The sequence below is a fragment of the Odocoileus virginianus genome, chromosome 18 (assembly GCF_023699985.2).
Source record: "Odocoileus virginianus isolate 20LAN1187 ecotype Illinois chromosome 18, Ovbor_1.2, whole genome shotgun sequence".
Taxonomy (NCBI): Eukaryota; Metazoa; Chordata; class Mammalia; order Artiodactyla; family Cervidae; genus Odocoileus; species Odocoileus virginianus.
The window spans coordinates 2,305,719-2,323,243 of NC_069691.1; the positions used below are offsets into that span (position 1 = coordinate 2,305,719).

Sequence of the window (17,525 nt, forward strand, 5' to 3'; positions counted from 1 at the left end):
AGCGCCATCAGGCCGGGCGGCGGGCTCCCCGGGGAGCAGGCAGGGCTGCCACCACGCCGGCCAGCCGGAGGAGAGAGAGAGCTGGTGGGAGGGCTGCTGGGGGAGGCCGGTCGGGGCTCAGGTCCACCAGCCTTGGCTGGATGGGGCAGCGTGAGGGTGGAGTGGGGGCCCCTGAGCGGGGCAGGTTGGGGCCCAGGAACCCTCACGGCGGGTGGTTTCTGAGAGCGGGCCCCATGGGAACCCTGGGGCACTTTCTCCACTGCGCACCCACTGGAGCAAGTCACATCCCACCTCGCCCTCCCTTCTTTGTCCTTAGGCCTGACTTAACATCCCTCTCACCTTCCCCTGTACCTGGAACACCTCTGTCCACATCTGAGCGTGCAGTTCCTCCAGCTGCAAGGGAGACCTGGGGGAGGCTGAGAAGGTGTGGGGGGCAGGCTGGATGCCCTGGCCTCAGTCCTGCCTCCAGTCACCTTCCCGCCTTTGCATCTTTTACAGTTTTCTCCAGGGGCTGTGGGGAGGATGAGAAGAGAAGGCCCCGCTTTCCAGAAGTAGCTAGCGTCTAGTGAGAATGTCTATGAGCAGGTCATTTCCCAGCCTGCTGGCCCTTCACAACAGCCCCATCAGGCTGGTTTGTTGATGGTACCCCATTTCCTAGAGGAGGAAGCTGAGACCTCAGCTTACACAGAGTAACTTGCCCAAGTGGCAGGGCCAGGATGGAGTCCAGTCTTTACTGCTCAGATCCTCTTAGCAAGAGAAAAAGCAGGACCCTGAGAGCCAGACCATACTTCTGTCTCAACGGTGAAAGGTGTAATGATACCCTTGTAGGCAATCTGTGCCTCTTACAGTGCTTGGCACATCCTCAGTACTAGATAAATGTGGGCTGAAAGGAGAGAACCCCAGCAGCCCAAGTTTGGCAGTCATTTGGGATTTGCTATATCCATCCTTATGTTCCTCTCCTGACCTGTGAGGGCAGAGTGAAGAAGCAACAGCTGGAGCAAGAGGGGACGCCACGGAGCTGACCGTGAGGTTTCCCCCAGGCCATGTCTCAGAACCTTGCTCCTTCCTCCCCATGAGTGGATGCAGCCCCACTCCAAGGTCCAGGGTTTGGCAAGTGGGGAGCAGGCTGAATCTCAGTCCCCACATGCCCAATCAGCTGGCTGTTCTTTTGCAGGGAACAGCCTACTCATCCCTACGTGGCTGCCCTGGCCCCTTTGTCTATTTTAAGGGAGTCTTAGTGGAACTCTTTATAGACTTCAGATAAACAAAGAGATGAGAGAGACCTTGAGGAATTCAAAACCCCAGCTGGCTGTCTGAGCCAGCCAAAGGCGGCTCGTGAGCCTGAGTGTCTGTGGCATCACAGCATCACCCAGCACAGAGCCTGCCCCAGGGCAGATGCTCAGTGAAGGCTTGAGAAGCCACCCTGAATAATGCGTGGACCGAGAGAGGATGTGAACACACAGGCATGTGCAGGGGTGAACTGAAAGCCATCCATCCTGCTCAGATCCCTTCAGTCATGGGCGGCTTTTCCTTTTCACCTGCTCTGCTTTGTGTTTGGGGGCTATGGTGTGAGCCTGAGAGAGCTTTAGGTCTCCAGGTGGTGACCTCTCAGTAGCTACTGTTGGGCCACTCGGAACGTGTCTTGGAGAAGACTAGCTCCCCCCACCCACAACCACAGAATCCCAGGCTAGAAGGACGGCTCAGGCATGCTTTCACTCCCACCCCAGAGGGCCATGCTGGGCACTTCTGCAATTCCCTGGATGAGCCAGGATGGGTGCTTGCAGACTTCATTTCCGCTGGAGGAAGAGTTGCCCAGGCTCCCCCTAGTGGAGAATTGGGACACACCGCCCTCCCGTGTGTGGTGCTGCTGGTGTGGGCAGGATGGGACAGGACCGTCCGTTTACCTGCAGTTGGTACATCCACACACTCACTGAATTCTCACCACAACCCTGTGGGTGCGCTCCCGATGATTACTTTTGTTTTAGGCTCGGTGAGAGGAATGGGCTGGCCCAGGGCCATGCGGAGTCAAGACTAGAATCCAGGCAGTCCATATCAGGCCTCACCCTATGAATGTCCTTGGCCTCAGCCAGCTGACTGTCTGCTTTCATGGCCACAATGCCTGGCCCTTCCAGCCTCATGGCTTGAAGATCCATGTGGCCAGAGGTGCCCACTCTGTGGGCGGGTCCGTCTTTCAGCAGATGTTTGTGGTATCCTCCTTTCTGGTCTCCCCAGTGCCAGCCTTACCCCCTTGAGTCCATTTTCACCAGAGCAGCCAGGGTGAGCCTGTTACAGTCTGAGTCTGGTCCTGTCCCTCTTTTGCTGTTTCAGGGTAGAGGCTGACGTTCTCACAAGATCTTCCCATTCCTGCTTCCCTCCTCGAGCTCATCTCTACCTGCCCCTCCCTCGCTTTTCCTCTCCAGCCTCGCCGACCTCCTCTCTGCTCCTCCAACATGCCACCCGCATTCCAGCCTCAAGACCTTTGCACTTGCCGTTCCCTCTGCACAGACTGCCCTTCCCATAGATATTCACGGGTCTGACTCTCACTTCCTTCACCTCTTTATTCGAAAGTCACCTTCTTGGTGAAGCCATCTCCAGCCCCTATATCATCTCCTTATGTTTTCTTCTTAACACATAATGTAAGCTTTATTTTTTTTTCCTATTTATTGTCTGTTTGTGTCACTAGAATATAAGTGCCCTGAGAGCAGGAATGTTTGTTTTGTTCATGGCTTTATCCTCAGTGTCTAGAGCAGTGCCTGGTATTTAGCAAGCACTCAGCTAACACCTGCTGAATGAGTAGGCCGATGAAACATTGTCTGCTGTGTGCCCAGCGTCAACGTAGATGCACACTGGGTCTCCCCGGGACCCCCGGGGGTTCCCCCCACCCCGGCAGCTCACCCTGCATTTGTACCCTTAAGAAGCTTCTTTGCTCTTCCTTCCCGGGCCCCCAAAGACATCTTCCTGCCCCCTCCTTGGTCCCTCCCCACTAAGCTGCCTCTCAGCTAGGTCTGTGGGCTGGTCACAGAGGACACGGATGAAAGTGTCAGGCAGATTTAGGAAAGAATAGGTCTCCATTAGCGCAGCCAGCTGCAGGGCTGACCGTCTCACCCATGAGGAAACGAGGCCTGGACTGGGGAAGACTAAGTTTGTGGTAGAGGTGGGACTTCCCTGGGACTCCTGCCTCTGGTCCAGTTGACAGTTGTGAGAGTCGGCCTGAGGGCTGTCCTGATTCAGCCCCCTCCACAGGACAAGTGCTTCAGCAAGCTTGCTTACTGGTGGCAGCTGCCCAACCACTGCCTGCAGTCCCCCCACGCCAGCCGGCCCCTTAGCGGTCAGCTGTTGGCACTTAGCTTTCTTAGAGGCCGGCTTTCTTAGGGGCCCAGTTTCAGGAGGCCTGGGGACTAGACACAGTGCACCTCCAAGGACCCTGGGAAACTCCTTGGTGTGAGTGAGTGCTTCTCAAACTTTACTGCGGACAGACCATGTGGGCATCATCTTCCAGAGCAGGTTTGGTTCAGGAACACTAGCCTGAGGCCTCGGACCCTGCGTTCCTAACAAAATCCACTGATGCTACTACACGCTGAGTAGCTAGGGCCTGTCCCCTGCTTCTCACGCTCACTGTACAAGGAATCACCGCAGGAGTTTGGACCAATCCTGGTACCTGGTCCCACCCCAGAGACTCTGATTGAACTACTTTGGGGGTGTCTTGGTTGTGTGGGTTTCTTAAAGCTCCCTAGAGGACTCTAAGGAGGCAGCAAGGTTTGATAACACAGACCCAGATCATGTACATTCCTTCTGCCCTCTGGCACCTCTCTGCTCAGAGAGAACCCTGCGGTGTGAAGAGGAAGGGACTTGTTGACGCGATGAGGAAGGGAGAGGAACCTGGAGGCTACACCCACTCCATAGGCCTTTGGAGAGGGCACCCCGAGGATTGAATGGGGGCACAGCTGTGAAAGGAGAGGCGCTGAGCCCAACAGTGGATAGAGATGGAGACCATGGGGCCCTTCCAGGCAGGGGAATGACTAAGAAGGCTGAAGCAGCTGAGTGGCCCCGTGGAGCCCCGCTTTTGGCTTTACTCTTGACCCTGACTGATAGAGAAAATACCTTCCCCCTCTTTAGCCCAGCCTGCCTGTCTCCCTGGATCTGCGCACTGGTCCCCGGCCACGCAGGACTCGAGTGATCGATGTGTGTGTTGCCCCTTCCCGTGGACTGCTAGCTCTCAGTTGGCAGGGACTGTGTGTGATTCATCTGCGCTCCAGCCCCAGGTCTTGCGCTCTGGGGGCAGGAAAGGTGTGTGGAATTGAGTGCGATCCTCCTCCGGGCGCACCAGGGCTCCGGGCGCCTGTGCTGCTAGTTCCCAGCGCACAGCAGAGCCGGCGCATCGTGGTAGTAATTGTGGAGGTAAATCTTGTCTGGTCTCCTCGCAAACACTTGGTGAGGCATTCCATAAATATGTCAGCAGCAGCATTAAAATTTGATGGCAGGCAGCATGGGTCGGCACCAGCCCTGTGACTTCCCGGCAAGGTGTGACACCATCACCTCCTCTCATTAGTCAGCGGCAGGAAGCTCGGGCCTCCGCGCTGAGCCAGGCCCAGCTGGGGGCAGGCGGTTCTTCCAAGGACGACCCCTGGCTGCTCTGAGGGACAGGCCAAGGTCTCGGCCACAGGAAAGTAACTCAGAGCTTTGGGCTGACGTGGGCTGAGAGAAGGCATCCCAGGAGGCTCTGGGAATGTGTGGGGAGGTGAGAGGGCCTCTGAGCTGCCAGGGGCTGCAGCTGGTTTCTGAGTCTGGGAGCTGGTGATTGAGGCTGGAGGCTTGTTTCAGCAGCCTGGTGGAAATTGTCTATTTTCCCGGAAAAAAAGAGACCTCACAGAACACTCTCAAAGGGCATGGGGTTGGACCCATCGTTTAAGCAAGCAGACGGACACCTGAACAGGAGTCAGGAGAGAGAAAATGCTCCCTAGTGCAGACAGAATGGAAACCAATCCACCCACCCACCCACCATGGTTCATATGGGGAAACTGAGGCCAAGTGAACTTGAAAGGGACAGGTCCAAGGTTGCACATTGGTAGGGACAGAATGAGATTGAGGCCCTGACTCCTAGTTCAAGGCTTTCTCTACAATCAAAATTTGGGGCACTTGTTGAAATATGAGAAAATCATCTGGAAATATAATTTCATTCAAAACAAGTCCCGGTGCATCCATTTTTTCCATCTGTCACACCAAGCATGTGTTATGTGCCAAGACCTGAGTTAAACATCCAGTAACAGACCCTCGTGTCTGTAGAACACTTTTTGGTTCACAGAAGACTTTGAAATGTGTTGATATTGTTATTGAGTCCTGTGTAATGTTGTAATGCCACATTGCAAATAAGGAACTCAGGTTCAGAGATGTAAAGTGATTTGTCCTGGGCCACTCACCTAAGTAGTTGAGGGGCTTTGACAAGGACTGACCAGCTCCTAGCCTGAGGTCTTCCCCATCGCCTCAGTTATCAACCCAAAATGGCAGCCAAGGCTGATCTAACTACCTGTGCAGATTATGAGTGCCTGCGCGTTTATAATAGTTTGCCAAAGCGGTGATGTGGTTTGGAGTTGTTCAGGGTTTCGGGGTTTATCGGTCGGTGGCCCTCTTTGGCAGTTGCCTTGACGGGGAGCTGAAACAGATAAGAGCCGGGTCTCTGTGGCCCATTCTGCACCAGGATGCATTGTATCCTATAGAACCCCCTTCTATCTGAGAGGAGTTGGAGACTGCCCTTCCATGGGGACCGGGGCCGTACGCTGTGACTCTTCAGAATGCAGCTGGGGCTGGTGGAGCAGATTTCAGTAACCCGTTAAATGAAGCAGCTTCCATGTCCTTCAAAGCCCAGATCACGGCCACTTCTTACAGGCAGCTTTCCTGTATGCCCCTGCCAGGATAAACGATAACTTCTGCTCTGCTCCTAAGTCCTCCACACTGTTAACGGATGCCTGCGTGTCCAGTTCTGTGTCTAAGGAAGCCTCTTAGATGCTGGGAGTGCCCTGAGGACTGGGGCCTGGGCTCCATCCACTGAGTGTGCAGAGGCGGTCCAGCACAGAGCTCTGCGTGGAGCAGGGGCAGTTTGAATGCTGAATGGAATGGACATGCAGGACTCCCGTGAATTTATTAGACAGCCGTCACAGGCATGTGAGCTGGATTTTCTTGGGAATACTCCAGCTGAATTCTGTAGAACCTGCAGTCTGGCAGTTTAGGCTTGGGATGGGAGCTTTGAGTCACATCCTGGTCACTCAAAAAAAGGCTCCAGGTAGACTCTAGACCCAGCATCTTCTGATGGCCAAATGAGTACTAAGGGAAAGAAACCTTCTCCATTTTCCAGCCCTGCTGTGCTTGGAATGCCGTCTGGTCCTGGTTTCTGAACTGTAACCATCAGTGGGTTTGACTTCTTCCTTTTAAAAAGATTTTTCTTTGCTCTTTGGGGTGATCCAACCTTGTTGCTATCATTCTGTGACACAGAGGCCCAGAGAGGCCTGGTGGGGGTCCTAGCCCTTCAGAAGGCCACCCATCCAGTGTCCCTTTCCGCCTGTGGGGCCTGCAGCCAGGCCGCTGCGGCAGACATAGCCCACAGCTCTTTCCTGTGTGTTTTGCTGTCTTTCTCTGTCTCTGCTTCATGCATCAGGCTTCTATCCAAGACCAGACCAGTGTTTCATGACCCGTTTCTGTTGACACTGGAAGCACCTGGCTCAAGGCACAGTTGTAGGGCATGCGCATGCTCATCCAGCGAGTGTTAGCACTGTGGGTGGGGCCGTCCATAGCAGGGGAGGACAGCAGGTGCTGCTGCGATCTGTCAGGCACAAGGAGGAGCCACAGACTTATCAATGGCAGAAGCCAGAGTCTGGACAACCATCCTGAGTCTGGACAGGAAGTGCTCCCAGCCAGAGCCAGGGTTGGAGGCTTAGGGGAAAGTGGGGATGATCAATCCAGAAAGGCTACCTGGAGGAGGTGGTATTTGAGCCATCTTTTGATAAGGTGGTGGGGCTGGACATGAGGAGCAGGAGGAAGGTGGCGTTTCAGATGAAGAACAGTGGGGCAGTGGGAGATATGGTTGGGAAATTCTCTGGGACAGACCCTGCAGGCTCACTCTGAGAATCCTGGGCATTACCTTGCAGCTTGGTCCTCACACATGTGCTGCCTGTGGGTACTCCCAGGTAAGGGCAGACTGGAAACTAAGGACTCCACTGTTCTTTACACACACTCACAACTGAGGGGTGGTCTTACGCCCCAGTGAAACACTGTTGTCATGTGCATTGTTTGCTTAAATGAGAACATTGGGACAGAATTTTGAAATAATACCCCAGCAAGAGATCAGATTAAAATGGACCCAGAACTGCTCAATATGAGTCATAGCATAGCCACGGGTCACACGTGGAAATACCTACAGGGGCCGGGCACATCACAGAAAGAGAGGAAATCAGCCTTGGGACCAAGACAGTTGTAAATCGCTTGTTCTGTAGCTGATGACACACCTGCCCCTTCAAAACACTGGGCCGCCAGGGAAGAAATAATACAGTGTGGAAAATAAACAAACAAACGAAAACCAAGCAGCACTGGTCGGACCAGCGGCTGTTTCTGCCAGCCCCGCGTGGCTCAGTAAGCCCACTTCTTGCCTCCGATGGGCAGCCAGCTGGTGGGGTCTTTGCAGGCCCTGTGGTCCATGTGGGAGGCACTGAAATGTGACCGTTGCGTCGTTTCCCCTAAGTTCCCTGAAGGCTTCCAGTATTCAGGGTCTGTGGTTGTAGATAAGAGGAAGGGGGCTGAAAGCACACAGCCTCCTCCCTGCAGGGGACCAAGGCCAGGGGCAGCACCCTGCCTCTGCCCTGGCCTGCAGCTCTGTCTCTCTGCCCTGGCCAGCACTGCTGTCCCGCTGTGAAGTCCATGGCTCCCTAGAGAAGCAGAGAGGAGACATTCTACATTCTCCCCCTCACTCTCGCCCTCTCCCTCGGTTTTTCTCCTCTCTTGGTTTTTCTGAAGGCCTTCATGGCTGGCCTTGCTGGTGGGAGAAGAGGTTTTTTCCAGGGACGAATCGATGCTCTGTGTGCTGGGCTGTCTGGGTTGACAGGGCTGACCTTTACCAAGCTTGCTTGGGTTTCCCTTTCTCTGTTGGAAGCCCAGGGAGGTCTGGCTCTGCAGAGAGGATGGTTGAGAAACCTTGGCCTTCACGGGGACTCGGGTGGGAATGGGTGTAGTGAAAGTGGGAAAGAGGAGGATCTGAGTGATGAAAGCCCTTTGAGGTCAGCTATTTAAATCTCTCCCGTACACGCCACCTATACAGATGAGAAAACTGAGTCTGGGTGAAAAGAAAAACTTGATCAAGGTCACTCAGAGACTTGACAGAGCCCCAGAATCTCGTGTTTGTGTGGGCATACGGGTATATGTGGATATGTGTGTATTATAAATATTGTGTGTACACTTGCATGTATGTGTGATAAAATATGTGTGTGTGTATGTTATAATAATATGTGGTTTATTATATAATGTGATTATATAAACAAGATGTAATTTATTTGCAAGGCTGACAATGCCCGTGTTGGGTGCTAAGGTCAGGATTGCTCTGGCCATAGACAGGGTTGTATATGCCCAGCTACCCACTGATCCCTGAGCCATGGTGTATCACGCAGTTCTACAAAACCTCAGAGAGCGACTGGAGAAATCTCACAGGCCATTTTCAAATCCTTCCTTCCTCTTCCTCTGCAAAGATTTCCTTTCAAAGCCCAGTCCGAATCCTTCAGAAATAGAACTTGGCAGTGAAGTCACTTTGAAAGACTTTCCGCATGTTAATTACAGTCAGCCAGGGTCTGGAGCAGAGGTGGGAGCCCGCCACCTGCAGATGGGGTCGGCCCCCGCGCGCTCTGCAAATCCCCGTCATCTGGCAGGTGTCGTTTTGGGTTAATTAAGAGCTACACTGAGCCCGTTTACCTGTCACTTTGGAGAATTTTAGGAAACTTCGACTTTCTTGCCATCTCTGAGCTTTTCACGAAGGGTAAACTGAAAACATTTCTGATTATGATGGTTTTCCTGGCCCTGGCATCTTCAGGGCAGCTGCATTCCGTGCCGTTTCTTGTGGCCTCCTGTAAACTTTTAATTTCAATCAATCCTTTCTAGTTACCTCATTTTCTTTTCTTTTCTTTCTTTTTTTTTTTTTTTAACAGCTAACTCTTCTATGTTTGAAAGACAGTGCTGTTTTGGGAAAATCCATCATTTATCCTAAATTTCTTAAACCTCTGCTTTCTTTCTGGGTCTTTGAAGGGAGACTATCCATTCCTCAGCTTGATTCTGTTTAGTACAATAGCTTTGCAAGGGCTTTTGATTTGCAGGTCAGGGGCCTTTTAGCAATCAGGGTTTGGATTGTCAATGCTAATTGTAGAGCTCCATATTCATGGGGGAATGACTCAGTCAGATCACCAAGTAACTGGGTTCTCAGTGGGTCAAAAGACCCCCTTCTCTGGCAGAAGAGAACTTTCTTTCTCTGGGGTGAAGTTTAAGGTTCTGTATCTCGATAGAGGTTTGAATGACACAGGTGTATATATTTGTCAAAACACAGTGATAGTATATTTAAGATTTGTGCATTTCATTATGTGTACACTTTATAGCAAAAGAAAAAAGTTTTAAACAAATAATGAATTTCAGTTAATGATATGCATGCTGAATTACTTAGGGGAAAGTGTATTGATGTTTCCAATTTACTTTGAAATACACGAAAGATAAGATGAATGAAAGGCTGGAGGGAGACAGTTGATAAGCAAGTGTAAGAAAATATTGATGATGGAATTAGGTAGTGGGTACACAGTGTTCACTATAAAACTCTTTCAACTTTGCTCTGTATTTGAAAATTCTCAGACATACCAGAGGCGGGGAATGGGGAGGAGAGGGCTGGCTGGCCCAGGGAAACTCTCCCTGGGATGGTGGAAGCCTGAGGACCTAGGGATAGGCAAGTGTCCTGATCCTGCCGTGGCCCTGCCTGGCCATGTGGCCCTGGGGAAGGGGAGGCTGAAGGAAATTACCTTTCAAGTTCGTCTAGTCCATGTGATCTGGGATAATGAGTCCCAGCAGAGGTTGGCCAGGTTTAATGTAAGATAAATTTGTGGTGTAGAGAGGGGGTAATGGCCAGGTTTACTTTGCATTAGTTCTGGGAAGCAGTGGGTTGCTGGGGGGTGGATGGGAATGAGTGGAGTGATTGCTAGTCCCTCGGATACTCAGTGAGAGGCCAAGTCCCTCAGCCTGAACCCCAGCACTCTCTGCTCTAACATCTTGTGTTGGTTATCCTAAGATGGAGTGCCACTCCCTCTGGACACTTCCTGACTTCACACAGACATGCCCACCTGTGGCTCCAGCTTCCTGATGTCGCAGAATTCTTGGGCTCTGTGATCCATACTGTTCTTGGACCACAGTCTTTCACCTCAATGCCACCCGCTGCCCAAATGTGGCACTCAGCTGCTTCCTTCAATTTCCATGTGGGGAGAAAACACCAGCCCAGTCATACAGGCATTTGAGCATGTGGCAGGCTTTATGTGCCAATGTGGATGGCTTAAAATGGGAGTTAGACGTCCACTTCTATTTTTCAATATTTTATTTATTTATTTGACTGTGCTGGGCTTTAGTTGTGGCACTCAAAGTCTTCCGTCCTCCTTGCAGCATGACCGCTTTAGTTACGGCTCTGAAACCTTAGTTGCAGTATGTGGGATCTAGTTCCCTGTCCAGGGATCAAACCCAGGCCCCCTCACTGGAGTGCAGAGTCAGCCAGTGGACCACCAGGGAAGTCCCCTAGACGCTCACTTCTCGAATGTTCTCCACCCCCATGGCGTCTCCTTTTGTCTGCCCGCTCCCTCTTGATAACAGAACCTCCCCCAGTTCAGGTCCCGCCTTCCGCTCACGCACCAACCTTGACCCCTCTCCATCCTCACTCCTGAAACCCGCTCTGGGCCTCCTTTTTCACATCCAAGAACTCAGCAATAAAAATAAATAAATAAAGCTATAAGATTCCTTTTAGGGTCTGATTCAGTCTTTAGAGGAGGCCTTTTCCTCTCCCCTCTCTTCCCAACTTCCCCAGTCTCCTTGGCACGGGGAAGGAGACTGTTGTGCTTCCAACAATATTATCTTGTTTACCTCTCCCCAGTCCTATGACGTAGGTTCTTATTAGGCCCATATTTACGATGAGAAGACTCTGCCCATAGAGGTTCTGTTACTTCCCTAAGGCCGCTACAGAGCATGGGGCAAACTCCCTCTGAGCCCTGCCACACGACGCCCACACCCACCCTATGGGCAGCCCCCTCCCCGGCCCCTCCCCACTTTCCGCTGGCCGTGTGTGGGCCCCAGTGTGGGGGTCCAGCTCCCAGGGCCGATCCCAGGCCTTGTCTCAGAAGGTCCAGTCTTGCTTTCTCCTCAGGTCTGCTCGCTCCTGGGGGTGCTGGAGATGGAGGAGATGATGACGCATGTTTTGTTGTTGAGAGTTCTTGGGGGCTTCTGGGGGTGCACCGGCAGACGGCCCAGGAGCCATCTCCGAGGAGGGCCTGTGTGCTGTGATTCCTCAGATGGAGGTCTTGCTGCCTGCTGCGTGCCAGCTGCTGGGCGGGGGCCGGCACCCCTGCTGGGCATCACAGGAGCTTCTCTGTTAATGCATCAAGAACAGGTTGCCCATTTTAAACGGGCTGGTATTTTTGAGAGAAGCCCAAAGCACGGATCTGTTAGCAGAAGGAGGTGAGAGCCCCGTGGTATCCTCGGTCGTAAGAGAAGTGTCATGGTGAGAGCTCTGTCCATCTTGGGCCATCTGGCCGCCTCTCCGGGACCCCAACCATGAGCCAGAAGTGGGACACACTCTGACCCCCCAACTCCAGACCTCACTTGTGCCCGGAATGCCCTGTCTCCATCTACACACCAAACCCCTACCTCTCCTGCTCATATGCTCCTCTCCACGCAAAAAGCGTCCCTAGTGCTTTCCTGGAACTTCTCTTGGCTGGACCAGACTCACTTTTCTAAGCTGCAGTCCTAAGATTTAAAGGAAAGAAGGTGAATGCTCCTTGGGTGCTGTGATGGTGGTGAATTTAAGCAAGGGAGAGTCAGCAGGAGATTGAAACCCCTAGTCCCAAAGGAAGTCATCATCTGGTGCAGCCCACAGAGCCTCCCTCCCTGCTGGGAGCACCATGGCACCTGAGAAGTGAAATTCAGGCTCAGAAGACAGGAAGGGTCTTTGGACATCACTGGGTCTCACCTGCCCTTGTGCAAACGGAAGACAGAGGCCCTGGGGTGGGAAGGCAGTGTCATGGTGTCACCTGGACAGAGGGTCCTGGGCTGGGAGACAGGAGGCTGGACTTGGAGTTGCCCCCTACCCTAGACAAGTCCCCCCACCTTCCTGAGCCTCCACTTGCTCATATAAAATGCAGAAAGATGCACCCATCTTGGGAACTTCACAGGACTGTCAGGAAAGTTAAGTGAGATTCTAGATGTGGAGGAAGCCTTGGTAACTGATGTCAGGTCGTGGTCCTTGTGGCTGACATTTGCTGAGCAGTCACAGCGTGCCGGACACTGTGTATCATTCATTCAGTCTCTGCAGTGACCATGGGCAGTGGGATCTATTGTCCCCACTACTGAGGAGAAAACAGGCCCAGAGAGGTTGAGCATCCTGCTGATGGTCAACCTGTTGAGCTAGGAATAGGCAGATGCAGGATTTGGGCTCCAGCTGTCTGGCTCCACCCGGAGAAGGCAATGGCACCCCACTCCAGCACTCTTGCCTGGAAAATCCCATGGACGGAGGAGCCTGGTGGGCTGCAGCCCTTGGGGTCGCTAAGAGTCGGACACGACTGAGCGACTTCACTCTCACTTCTCACTTTCATGCATTGGAGAAGGACATGGCAATCCACTCCAGTGTTCTTGCCTGGAGAATCCCAGGGATGGGGGAGCCAGGTGGGCTGCCGTCTATGAGGTCGCACAGAGTCGGACACGACTGAAGCGACTTAGCAGCCACAGCAGCAGTCTGGCTCCAGAACCCTTGCTCTCAGCTTCTGTGCCAAACTGACTGAGGACCGCCGGGTTCAGTGGCATCATGTGGGCTCGAGTCTGGGTGGTCTGCTGCTCCCCAGCCATCCTTATGGCTGAGCTAGGCCAGGTCTACAGACAGGCATCTTCCTCGGCAACTGAGGACCTGCCCCACCCCCACCCCACCCCCACCTCTTGTGGGTGAGGACCGCCCACGCCCTGCCAGCTGCCTGTGTGGCACTTCATCCAGATGCCCCAGCATGTGGCTGGACCAGCCGTGAGGTCGACCTCTTACCCCAGAGATGGTCAAGCTCCCTTCACCCAGAGGGCGCACTCTCATGGGGCATCTCACAGGACAGTGGCCCACTGAGGGTGCCACCACGCCACTGCTCTAAACATGCCAGGTGGGGTAGGTCCCTGGAGGTTCATTTCTTCCACCAGGGAGCAGGACGGCATGGTGGATGGAACCTGGGCAATGGATCAAATAAACTGGTTTGAATCTTAGCACATAGCAGGTGTTCAATAAACCCCTGGCTATTGGTGTTAATGATGGAAGCCTTGAGAGGCGTCTCTGGTAGACGGAGGAGTTCCCACTCCTTCACTCATTTAACGAATGGTTTTCAGGGCCTGCTAGACATGGGGATGCAAGCATACACTCCCTGGCCCCAGGGAGCTTATCTCCTTATGGAGGACATAGGATTAACAAGAAAGATGAACACAGTTAGTAAGATATGTTAGCTTGTGATCAGTTCCATGGAGAAAAGTTCAGCAGGGAAAGTGGAAGTTGTTTCCATGGGAAATTAAATGGTTTAGAAATGACTTGGAGTAGAGCCTGGAAGGAGGTGAGGGAGAGAGCCGTGCAGACGAGAGCGCAGTGTCACGGCGGAGGTGGGGAGCTACGGGTGGTTCCCGGGGCGCTGACTGCTGTGGACGGGCTGTCACACGGGGGGTGGGTGGCATGTGGGTGCTGAGCGGAGTCACACTGACCTGGAGACGGACACTCCCATGTCGCAGGGTAAACCTGGTGTTGGGCTCAGTGGGAGATGGAGTGCACCCCCAGAAGGGATTGAGGGGGGCTTCCCAGAGGAAGAGGTATCGGAGTGAGATTCTAGAAGGTCAGGCAGGTGGGGACGTGGTGGAGGATGGTGAGCAGCACTGACTTAGGCACATCCTCTAGAGGAGTCGGAACTGTTTACGGCCTGTTGCCAATTTGGGGACGAAGTTGGGGGGAGGATGCAGGATGGAAAACAGGACACAGTTAACTAAGTAGCTCCAGCTGGGTAGGCCCAAGGCTTGTACTTTGAGGGGCTGGAGATCAAGGAGGCTTCCTGGAAGAGGTGGCCTTGGAGCTGGGCCTGGCAGATGGGCCCAGTGCTGCTCGATGGAGATGCCGAGACAGCCTTAGCCGGTATAGCCCCATGCCCCAGGGCCAGGCGCAGTGCTGTCAGGAAGCACCTCTGATGGGGCAGCTCTGAGGGTGCCCAGAGCCCCAGGGGAAGTGCAGCTGTCCCCCTTCTCCAGGCAACCCGGTCTCTCTGCTCCCCCACCGGACCCCCCAGGAGGAGGAGGAGGTGCCGTGGCGCTGACGGGTACGCCGGGGGCTGAGCTCTCGCGGCCCCGCACTGTCACCACGCTCTCCCTCGTTCGCCGGAACCTGACACCCTGACCACTGAGGCATAAAAAACAGAGAATTGGAAGGCTCAGCCTGTCAGGCTGGGAGTGGCCCCCAGAGAGCCCCGAGGAGGAGCACACGTGTGCGTGTGTGTGTGTGCGCGCACGCACACATTCTGCCTGCGGTTGCTGGTGGAAGTGGGGAGGAGGCCAGCCGGGCCCGAGGGCCGGGAGCGGCTGGCTCTCAGCCCTGCTGTTTCGTTCCCACTGTACCTGGTGCAGCCCCAGGGGCCCTAAGATGTCAGCTGAGGCCTCCCAGGGAAGAGCGGTGCTCCAAGTCCTGACTTGGGGCTGGTGGCCCTTCTAGAGGCTCCTGCCTTTCGGCCCTTTGGCATCTAAAAGGGTCCATGGGAGCATGGGCGGTGCCGAGGGTGGTCTCACGGGGCTGGGAGACTCTTGTCACCACTGCCAGGGAGGGGCCCACATGCTCTGTAACCAGCGGCCTAAAAAGCCGCTCAATAGCCAGCTGCCCATAAAACCAGCTAACAGGCACGGGGGCCCCCTGTGCCTGCAGAAGCCCCAGCCGCAGGGAGCCGACAGGCAGCGCCTGTCCTGTTACAGAGCCACGGGGATTCTGGGCTCCTCTCCTGTGACTGCCCAGTGGTCTAGAGGCCCTCCTGCGGCTGGAAGGGAGGGAAGTGCCAAAGGCAAGCGTCATGGCTCCGAGAGCCGCTGGGCGGGAGTGAACGGTCCTCAGGCTCCACTCTGGCCCCCACGCCCAGTGCTGTCCCACCCGGTGCGGCCTGCAGCTCCTGCCCCTCCCCCAGGCCCAGAGGCCCCAACCCCGCGCTCTTCTGTGCTCCCCCAGCCCTTTGCCTCGTCCCTTCATGTCAGCAAAGTGCCCTCCGCCTCCTCCTAGCAGAGGGTCTGAATTTATGTCTCATCTTCTTTGTTGGAGAGAGGCCTGGGGAGCAGCCACCTCCAGATTCACAGCCCGGAAGGCTAGACCAGAGCTGGGGTCATCTTTGGCCTTCCAGTCCAGAGCCACTCAGGAAACACATGGGAAGTGGCCCTGCATCCACACTGTGGTCCTGGAGTGACCTCAGTCAGGGCTGAGGTCTGAGAAACAAACAGTGTGGGCCTTTGAGCTTGGGTTGGGTGATTCCAGGCTGTATTGTGAGAGACCCTGGGCGTCAGTTTTCTCATGTGCAAAATGGGCCAACTACCCTAGGGAATACCTGGCATGTGGTAATTCAGTGGTACATGTGTGAGAGACTGGTATTCACTCCCAGAATAAGAAAATGTTCTAAGGGGAAATATGTGCATGGGTGCTAATCCGCTTCAGTCGTGTCGGACTCTTTGCGACCCACGGACTGTAGCCCGCCAGGCACCTCTGTCCATGGGATTCTCCAGGCAAGAACACTGGAGTGGGTTGCCATGCCCTCCTCCAGGGGATCTTCCCGACCCAGGGATCGAACCTGTGGCTCTTGCCTCTCCTGCATTGGGAGGCGGATTCTTTACCACTAGCATCACCTGGCATTCACTCCGATGAATAAAGTTCTAAGGGGCAATGCAGACAATGCCAATGACAGCTGTCCTCTTGATATGGGGGCAAACCGGACTTGCCTTTATTAGTTAAACAAAGTACCCGCCGTTTGTGAGGGACACAAGTGCCAGTGGCATTTTCTGAACCTGACTTGACATTCGGTTCCTATTTCTCTCCCACCCACCACATGCAGGGAGTGAGTTTTCCGGGAGCCCCTACAGCCACCCTCAGTATCCCTCGTACAACGACTCCTGGAGGTTCCCCAACCCGGGGCTGCTCGGTGAGTACTGGCAGAGGCCCTGCGGGGCCCCTGGGCCATCGGCTGCCCATCGGGGCCTCACTGGACCAGGGTCCCTCCACATCATCAGGCCTGGTCACTGAGGGGGCGGGTAGCTCCCAGACACTGGCAACGTGGGGGTTTGTGCTGGAGCTCCAGGACAGCAAATGCCGCCGCAGGCTGGCTTGTGCCGTCAGCACTTCCCCGGGCGTCTTAGTGGGCGACGGGAGACGGCACAGAAGGGGAACAGGTTTAAAAAGGCCATTGAGAGGAAGAGAAAAGCAGGAAAAGTGCCTGCCTAAGAGCAACAGATTTCCTAAGGATCATTGCCTAGGTTGGTGATAAATCTCTAAGTAAGGGCAGCCAGGGGCCGATTTGGGTTGATTGGGAGTGGCTGTCTGTCTTGATAAGGACTCTGAGGCTCGGATATTGATTAGTGATGTCTGCTGTGGATACCACAGGAAACTGGTTGCCCTGTGACTGAAGGTCTGCCAGGTTGTGCCAGGCTGAGCTGAGTTGGTGCCCAGCCTCTGCCCAGGCCTTAGACTGCAGATGGTCCATGGCCCGGGCCAGCATAATCTGTGTACATCACCAAAGATATTTGAGCCACCCCACAGGGCTGTCTTAGAAGGCCAAGGGGAGCCCGTTATTTTGCTGCAGTGAACTGACATGAAACCAGCTGGTGAGTCCAAGCTGGAGCTGAAGGTTTTGGAGCATGAGGCAAGGGTCCCCCTCACAGATGTCAATCACCCTGGGGGTGGAGTTAGCCCATCAGCCTCCAGGCAGCAACATGGATCCCTCCCCAGCAATCAGCTGAGTAATTTCCACTAAGGTCAGATGCGGAAGGGCCTCTGAGACCATCCAGGTTTGTCTGCACAGCTTAGCAAGGCTTACTTAAGTACGAACCTGTTAATTCCCTGGATCCTCTGAATTATTTAAGCACTGAGAATCGTAGACTTCGTCAAAAAGGCAAGAACCTGATGTCTTCAAACTCAAGTTGCCAGGCATGGGTCTGCAGAGGAGGCCATGAAGTCACAGCCTTGGCCCCTTCCCCAACGTGCTTTGGTGACTAGGACAGACAATGACGCAGAC

At 54.2% G+C, this 17,525-nt stretch overlaps 1 protein-coding gene across 7 annotated transcripts in view; it reads left to right on the plus strand.

Annotated features, from left to right (window-relative positions):
• PAX5 (paired box 5) overlaps positions 1 to 17,525 on the plus strand; it is a 183,229-nt gene that overhangs the window by 152,886 nt on the left and 12,818 nt on the right. For all 7 annotated transcript variants that reach the window (XM_070480253.1, XM_070480249.1, XM_070480254.1 and 4 more), the window contains one exon: positions 16,350 to 16,436. In XM_070480253.1, the coding sequence (XP_070336354.1) occupies positions 16,350 to 16,436 (87 nt within the window). The remainder of the gene's footprint in view (positions 1 to 16,349; positions 16,437 to 17,525) is intronic.